This window comes from Acomys russatus, chromosome 1, assembly GCF_903995435.1.
Source record: "Acomys russatus chromosome 1, mAcoRus1.1, whole genome shotgun sequence".
Classification (NCBI taxonomy): domain Eukaryota; kingdom Metazoa; phylum Chordata; class Mammalia; order Rodentia; family Muridae; genus Acomys; species Acomys russatus.
This window is the reverse complement of record NC_067137.1, coordinates 70,055,410-70,064,449: the sequence shown is the minus strand read 5'-3', so window position 1 is coordinate 70,064,449 and position 9,040 is coordinate 70,055,410. Positions and strand designations below refer to the sequence as shown.

The following is a 9,040-nucleotide window of genomic DNA, read 5'->3' as shown; positions in this document are numbered from 1 at the left end:
TATTTTTTAAACGTTGACTATTGGGATTGCAGGCATGAGCTGCCACCAGCAGTTTAGCGAGATACTTAAACGATTTAAAATTACTATTTTGCGTTCACTTGTGTTTGGTTGCGTGCTTGTCATAGCAGGTGCGGAGGAGGTCAGAGTACGGCTTCTGGGAGTCGGTTCTCCCCTGTCACCTTGTGAGTTCGTCCGCAAGCTAGTTTACTGCCTGAGCCTTTTCCTCGGCTCTTGACACACTGACGAAAACTCAAAATTAGAAGAATCCAAGTATCTATTGCTAGTGGATACTTCACATTTTGTTGGCCAGTGCTTTGTTGACTTTCTTCACTTGAACACACGGATAAAGTCTGTCAGAAAAAAAAAAAAACCTTCAAAAGTTTTTTTACATATACTAGAAAACAGAAAAACGATCATTCAAACAAACGGTAGACGCAGAAGCTCCATCTGGTGGTTAACATAAATTTTTTTTCTTCTGGTTGCTAACAATGTCCCGGTCGGGTATTTTAACCTTAGTACGAAGCCTTAACTCCTGACCCCTGTCGCTTCGCAGCAGTCCCTTTCCTCCATGTTCCACCTTTTTTTATCCCGGTTAAATCCCTTCTGCCACCAGCCCGCCCATTGCCTCCTGCTCTCCCCGCCCCTTCCGGAGTTGCCTCCGCCCTCTACCTCTGCCTGGGGCGGGACTTCTCCCTCGCTCGACCCACCCTCTTTATTACTCCTGTTTCATTCCTTCCGCCACTCACCACGCCCATTACCTCCTGCGCGCCCCGCCTCTTCCGGGGCTGTCCCCGCCTTCTGACGCGAGCTCGCCCCGCCCCTCCGGTGTTCGCACCTCCTCTCCTCCTCCCCTTTGACGTGGCAGAGGCGGCACCAGCCTTGTTGTCCAGGCCGAGGCCCTCCCGGAGGCCGGGGGCGGGGCGGGGCCGCCCCTGATTGCGGTGCCACGGCTGCTCCAGGGCTGCAGAAGGGGCTTGACTTTGCAAGGCGGAGGCTGCGTCCGGCGTGGAGCTCCCAGGAAGGTACTGGGGTAAGGGCTGGTGTCGCGGCCGCCTTCTCAACTCCACCACCCGGGTGTGAAGTTGGCGCTGGGAGGCGGGCAGCGGGCCCAGCGTCTTAGGACGGTGTTGGCTCTGTCCTCGCTGTGCCCTCGCCTGATCGTCGTGGCTCGCCGGAGGCTGTGGCCCAGCGCCGGTGTCGGCGGGAGCGCCCTCGTCTCCAGCCCTCCTGGATTAGGTGGAAGGGTGGGAGCGGGGTGGAGAACGGAGCTCTGAGCCTCTGGCCCTGCACCCACCCCTACCTACCGAATGACACGCATTCCCATCCCTGCCCTGGGCCCCGGAGCCCTGGGGCCCTTCGGTTGGTTTCTTGACTGCTCAGGAGTGCCCTAGACTTTGAACCCAGGTGACTGCATCACCCGTAATTTGGCCTTGGGCCTTATAAAGGTTAAGATGAAAAATACCTTCGGCCTCGATTACTAATGATTAGTTTTTAGGACTGAGCAATAGCATGCACTCTGGCATTCATTCTGTCTTACACCTCTATTTACTGTTTGTGGGAAAGGAAGGTAACTAAGAGTAGGAAATCCATAGGTGGACTGAGTGCAGATGTTTAATTCATCTTCACACCTAAACTTCGGTCAGGTTTTAACACGATCCCAGCCCAAGCCACGATTAAAGAAATTTACATATAAATGAATATTAAATCATCCTTCTTTCTAGTATCGCCAAAATTCCATCGTTTTCAATTGTTTTATAGACTTATAGTATTATTGCCTGAAATTTCTCATGTAACTGATGTGAAAATGGAAGGCCAGAGAAGTTTATTGCCCAAGAGCATAACATTTGTTTCTCAGTCTATTTCATTGAAACATTTAAAACTGGGGCTGGGAAGATGGCTCAGAAGTTAAGAGCACTGGTTGCTCTTGGAGATGAATGCACATACACACTCATGTGCGCACACACACAGTGGATTACTACTGGCTTACACACTCATGTGCGCACACACACAGTGGATTACTACTGGCTTACACACTCATGTGCGCACACACACAGTGGATTACTACTGGCTTACAACCATTTTTAACACACATATAGTGGCTCACTACTGGCTTATAACCATCTATCACACACACACACACACACACACACACACACACACACACAGGCTCTCTACTGGCTTAAAATCATCTGTAACTCCATCTCTAGAGGGTCCATGCCCCCCTCTTCTGGCTTCCACAGGCACTGCACACACATTGTGTATGGACATGCATTCAGGCAAAACAACTGTATACAAAAATGAAATAAAAATATATATAAAAGAAAATTTACAACTGAAGAGTAGAGAGGTACAATGGTAACAAATAAGTAAGGAACTTAAATTTATTTAAAGTTTGTATATTTTTCAAGTAGGAATGCATAAGGAGTTTAAAATTGGGATAGAGAAAAGCACTTCCGAGGGAAAGCCTTTCAAGATAGTGTGGGAAAATTTTTGCTGTGCTACATTAAAGTGACAGGATGCTTTGATTTTATCAGGAGAAAGTATTTAAATAGTTCCCATAGTTACAAATTATGGAAAACAATGGACATTTCTTTAGAATGGCCTTTTGTGTCTTAACATCACTTTTTAATACGATGGGTTTCTTAAATCTGCATTCTAACAATATTCCAGGATATATATGTGTGTGTGTGTGTGTGTGTGTGTGTGCGCGCGCGCGCGCGTGTGTGTGTACGTGCGTGCGTGCATGTGCGTGTGTGTCTGTGTGTGTGTGTGTGACTGTGGCTGGCCTGGAACTGACACGAGATCCACCTGCCTCTGCTTCCGAGTACTAGGATTAAAGGCGTGCGCCAACATGCCTGCCTGGTTTTATATTCTAGGCTAATGTTAATATTAGGTAATAGGGTGCTTGCCAAATAATGTCATTACATTAAGCTTGTGAAAGGACTTTTGAGCTGGGATTTGTGATTTTATTTGAGCTGTTAGTGCTTTTGAAAGTGAGATAAGGAAGTGTGGTACATGACCATGTAGCTGGACAAAGTAAGACCAGGTGCAGCTTGCTTCAAAAGATTGCTGCAATGTGAGAATGCTAAGAAATACAGTGGATCTCAGTGAGTGAATATGGTTTAGAGCAGAGAGGTTGAGAGAAAAAAACTGAGGAAGAGGGAAATTGTCCTCAAATGTCACTCAGGTGCACCCACGTGGCAGTTCATAACTGTCTGTAACTCCAGTTCCAGGGAATCTGATACCCTCACACAGGCATACATGCAGGCAAAACAACCGATACACACAAAATAAGGTAAATAAATCATTTAAAGAGGGGTTCTAGATATAACATGCTTAAAAAAAAAAGAGTCTAGTCCACAACCTAAACCTGACTTGCTTATGTGTGTCTTTTAATCTTTCTCATTGAGTGAGAATGAAGGCAGCGGTTCTCAGGATCTCCTTACACTTGTAAACATTATTGAGGATCCAAAGAAAAACATGTTTATTTTATATTCCCAAAAGAAAAAAAAAGATAGTTTATGAAGTCTGCATTCTAACAGAGTAGGGGGAGGGGAAGCAAAAGATGCTTTATGATTGTCTTATGACCTCTGCTCCCTTTCTCCTCTCACGTTATTTTTAGTTTTGTTCCTTTGAGACAGGGTTTCTGTCAACCTGTAACCCAGGTAACAGCGATCCTCCTGTCTCTGCCTCCCCTAGTGCTGGGCTTATAAGCATTTACCACCATGCCTTTCTCTGCTCGTTATAACAGATGGGCTTGGTACTTCTCTTCCCAAGGGCAGAGCTTAGCAAACAGCCCAGCAACACATGGAAAGCCATTCAAGCCGTCAGTGTGGGATGGCTCACTGAGTTAATCCTAGATACGACAGTATCTACAACTCTACCTAACTTGGTCTTACATGCATCTTTACTGACTAGAAACTCGTTTCTCAGTTTTGGCAGAAATCCCAGCTCAAGATGCTATATTGGGTGCCTGGTGAAGGGCTGCTTGCTGGTGCACATGTGGCACTCTGTCGTTTATTCTCACATGGCAGAAAGGACAGCAGGGTTTCTGGAGTCTTTTTAAAATAAGGCCACAAATCCCATTCATTTAAAATCAGGTTCTTTTCCTACCATCTTTCTTAGCAACTTTAATATCAACTTATAGGTCCCTGATTTTCTTTTTTTCCCCCCTCGAGACAGGGTTTCTCTGTGTAGCCTTGGCTGTTCTGGACTCACTTTGTAGACCAGGCTGGCCTCAAACTCACAGCCATCCTCCTGCCTCTGCCTCCCGAGTGCTGGGAAAGGTGTGCACTACCACTGCCTGGCTCGATTTTCTATTTTTTAAAACTTAATTGAAAAATACTTTGTGTTATGTGTGTGGGTGTTTGGTGAGTGGATGTCTGTGCGCCCATGTGTGCCTGTTACCCTCAGGTATGCACCACTTGTGTGCCTGTTACCCTCAGGTGTGCACCACTTGTGTGCCTGTTGCCCTCAGGTGTTAGAGCATGCTAGATTCTGGAGTGATACAGTGTGGTTGTAAGCTGCCATGTAGGCACTAGAAACTGAACCCAACAGCCAGCGCTCTTCTATCTACTGAGCCAAAGGTGGGAAAACATACTTACTTTGAATTTCTTCTGAGGCTTTTGGATTTTTAAATATCTTTTCATTTATGTTTCAGACAGAAATAAGAATCAAGCGCTACAATGACAACCTATTTGGAATTTATCCAACAAAATGAAGAACGAGATGGGGTCCGCTTCAGTTGGAATGTTTGGCCCTCTAGTCGTCTGGAAGCTACAAGAATGGTTGTTCCAGTGGCAGCCCTGTTTACGCCTCTGAAGGAGAGACCTGACTTACCGCCCATTCAGTATGAGCCTGTCCTGTGCAGTAGGACGACTTGCCGCGCAGTTTTGAATCCTTTATGGTAATTAAAATGCATGGAAAAAACTTATATGGTATACCGTTCAGAACTGGGATTTGTGTGCTGGAGGTCTAGCCCTATTGATAGAGTGCTTACCCACCACACACAGGGCCCCTGGGTCCAGTCCCCAGCTTCCCATAGGCCAGCACACACCTGTGATCTCAGCACTTAGAAAGTGGAGGCAGGGGAATCAGAAGTTCACCATTATCTGCAGCGACATAGCAAGTTCAAAGTCATCTTGGGCTACATGAGATCATCTCAACAAAAAGAAAAGGAAAATCAATTGTTTCTTGTTTATTTATATAAGAATTCCATTTTCTTTCTTTCTTTTTTTCTTTTCTGTTTAGAGTTTAGGCAAAGAAATCCAAAGAACTTAAATTTGAGTACTCTATAGTGAACTGGTAATGTGAAAGACCAGATATAAATGTCATTGTGAAAACTAGTATATCTATTGAAGGTCCTGACCAATGGTATTGGCTATGTATGAACCTACCTTATAACTTGGAAAAGTCCTAATTGAGTTGGTATAATATTCAAAGGTGCATATATATCTATGTATACATAGATATACACACATATACATACACACACATACATACATACATATATATTTTAAGACATGGTTTCTCTGTGTAGCCCTTGGCTAGCATGGAACTTACTCTGTAGACCTAGCTGGCCTCAAACTCAGAGATTCACCTGCCTTTGCCTTCCGAGTGCTGGGATTAAAGGTGTGTGCCACCACTACTCAGTCAAAAGGTGCTATGAATTCTTTTTTTTCTCCCCGAGACATGTTTCTCTGTGTAGTGTTGGCTGTCGTGGACTTGCTTTGTAGACTAGGCTGGCCTCGAATTTATAGCAATCCTCTTGCCTCTGCCTCCGTGGGTGCTGGGATTAAAGGTATGTGCCACCATGCCCAGCTGGCGCTATTATTTCTAAGGCAAAATCTCAGAAAACATTTTTAAAACTTGTCTTTTTTCTACCTCTTCTCCAGTCTAATCTGCTAGCAGATGTAGTCAGTTCTACTCCCAGAGCATTATGGATTCTTTGTCTTTTACTTGGTGCTTGCTAGTGCCTAGCTTAGTCTGTCCTTCTGATAGATGTAACGCCTACCATCTTTTCTCATTCTGAGCCTGGAGCATAGCAACTTTACTTCCAGCCTGGAACTTTCCTAATATTGTTCATTCCCCATGCATCCCTCGGCCTCCAGTTGTCCCTGGCGGCTTCTCCTTCAGGCTGCTCTTTAAGTTTTGCAGGCTCTCCTTTGTTTTCATTTGCCATTATCTTTGTTGTTGAGATTCATGCTTTTTGAAGCAGTTTCTCTGTGTAGCCCTGGCTGGCCTGGAACGTGCTGTGTGGACAGACTAGCCTCAAACTTGCTCAAGTTCCCCTGCTTCGGTCTCTGGAGTATTGGGATTACAAATGTGTACCACTGTGCCTAGCCAAGAAGGCTCTGCCCTAAAGGAGCTGTTCCAAACACATTCTCCAGAAATATCTCTTTGTTTTCTTTATCTGTTTAATTAAAAAAAAAAAAGTAGTATGTGTGCGTTGATGTGTGGTGCTGTGTGTGTAGAGGCCAGAGAACAAGCTTGGGAGCTGGCTGTCTCCTATTGACCCTAGGTTGGTAGGCTTTCTTGTCTCCTATTGACCCTAGGTTGGTAGGCTGTCTTGTCTCCTATTGACCCTAGGTTGGTAGGCTTTCTTGGAAAGCACTTTGACCCAGTGAGCCATCTTGCTGGGCCTTTAATTTTTATTATTGCCATTTAAATAGTATTTGCAGCTGGGTGTGGTAGTAAAGACCTATAATTCTAAGGATGTGAGTGGCTGTGAGCCTAGACATTTTAATAAGATCTTGTACCCCTCAAAAAACCCAACCCATTCTCAGGGTACAATTTAGTTAGTGGTAAATGTTTGCCTAATGTATGAGGTTCTGGGTTCAACCCCTCATGCCCCCAATAAAACCCAAATCACTTTGATCATCAATTTTAATCCATCCATGCTTTTGAGTGAAATTGGTTTTATTTGGGCTGTAGAGATGGCTCAGAGGTTAAGAGCCCTGTCTGTTCTTCTAAAGGTCCTCAGTTCAATTCCCAGTAACCACATGGTGGCTTGCAATCATCTATATACTGTATACACTATATACATAATAAATAAATATTTAAAAAAAGAAATTAATTTTATTTAAATTAAGAACTTTGTAAAAGTGAATTGAAACATTGCCTAACTAACTGTCTTTTCTTATAACAGTCAAGTAGATTATCGAGCAAAACTCTGGGCTTGCAACTTTTGTTACCAAAGGAATCAGGTAAGAACAACTCTTACAGACGTTAATGTAGTAGTGCTTGTCATACAGAGAAATGCTTATTGAAAAAAGGATAGAATAATTATATCAAAACATTTTTCTTTTCATTACATTTGTTGGTTGCATGTTGGTGGGTGTGCATATGCTGTGGTGAGCATATGGAAGTCAGGGACAACATGAGAGATTTGCTTCTCTCCTTATAATCTATGGGCCACAGGGATCCTCTGCAGGTAGTCAGGGTTAGAAGCAAGTGCCCTTATCCACTGAGTCATCTCACCAGCCTGAAGATACGTTCTTAAGGAAATGAGACTAGACTGGTCTACATAGTGAGCTCCAGGACAGCCATGGCTGCATAGAAAGACCCTGTCTCAAAAAACAAAAACCAAAACTAAGCCAAACCAGCTTCCTCACCCCACCTCCCGCCAGTCAAAAAATTTAAATAATAAGGAAATAATTTTGAGTTTAAGACTGTATTTCTGTTTCTGGCAAATAATTTGGTAATGTATTTCATTTTTCTGTTTGTAGTTTCCACCTACGTATGCTGGGATATCTGAATTGAACCAGCCGGCCGAGCTTTTACCCCAGTTTTCAAGCATTGAATATGTAGTTCTGGTAAGAGCGGAAGAGTAGGTATTTAAGAAAGCTATAAGTAGACAAGGGCTCTTGTCACAATAATTATGGAAGTTAAATCACTTTAAGGGCATGACTGCAAATTGAACTGAGCATTTCAAAGGTAAGAACTGTCTAAGTCAACTTGATGAAAGTAATTTCTGACTGGAATTATTTGATGACTGATCAGATCCTGGGTAGGATGGTGCGACTTGATCAGTAAGCAAAAGAGTACAAACTTTATTTTATAATTGGGAGTTCTCTTGTCATATACTTAGTCAATAAAGTGCTAAAGTCTGCTGATGTGTCCCTGAATTTATGAATGAACATGTCCTTGCTTTGGGAAAATAATTTATCTTCCCTGTGTGAACAGCTTTACATAGGTGCTTTTAGATTTAATTGTGGAGAATGGGCATGTTAGGTTGTGGGAGCAGAGGAACAGGAGAGCAAGGTCACCTTGGTCTGTAAGTTCAAGGCTCACCTGGGCCTTATGAGACTCTGTTTCAAAACAACAAACATTTAAGAAATGTAGAAATTTTAAAAATATGAATATATATTTGAGACAGTGTCTGTCTCTGAAGCCTTGCAGTTTTCTGTGTAGAGCACACTGCCTTTGTGAGTGCTGGGATTAAAGGTGTGTGCCATTATGCCTGGCCAATATAAAATATCTGAATGTGGTATAGGTGCAGAATTATGGTTTACTTGAATTAGTCACTAATTTGTCAAACCTGGCTAGTTTTTGATTTTCAGAACAGTCTTCCCAGTCTTAGATAACTATTTTATAAACATCTCATTATTATTTTTTAGTTAAAAAATTATTTAAATATAATTGGTAGGCTGGCTCAGTGGTTAAGAGTACTTGCTGCTTTTGCAGAGGACTTGAGTTCAGTTCCCAGCGCTTGTGTCATCTTGTTAAAAACTGTCTGTATTTGCAGCTCCAGTGCATCGGATGCTCTTTCTGGACTTGAGGGCATCTGCATTTATGCTTACACACACACACACACACACACACACACACACACACGCACGCATACATAGTTAAAAGTGAAAAACCCAAACAAACCAAAGAATAATAAAAAAATGACTATACCTACAGAAATACAGTCTTGTTAATAGAATGCTAATTAACTTATTTTATACAGCTTTGACCGAAAACTCAGCACATGGTTTATGATTTTAAGATAATATATTATGTGGATTACTTTTTATCTAGTACCCCACTTTGTTAT

At 43.0% G+C, this 9,040-nt stretch overlaps 1 protein-coding gene across 1 annotated transcript in view; it reads left to right on the top strand.

The window, feature by feature from the left end:
• The first annotated feature begins 844 nt into the window (after positions 1–844).
• Positions 845–9,040, top strand: part of Sec23a (SEC23 homolog A, COPII coat complex component) — a 65,465-nt gene continuing 57,269 nt past the window's right edge. Inside the window, exons 1-4 of the mRNA XM_051146544.1 lie at positions 845–1,022; positions 4,661–4,906; positions 7,148–7,205; positions 7,728–7,814. Of these exons, the coding sequence (XP_051002501.1) occupies positions 4,686–4,906; positions 7,148–7,205; positions 7,728–7,814 (366 nt within the window). The 5' untranslated portion in view covers positions 845–1,022; positions 4,661–4,685. The remainder of the gene's footprint in view (positions 1,023–4,660; positions 4,907–7,147; positions 7,206–7,727; positions 7,815–9,040) is intronic.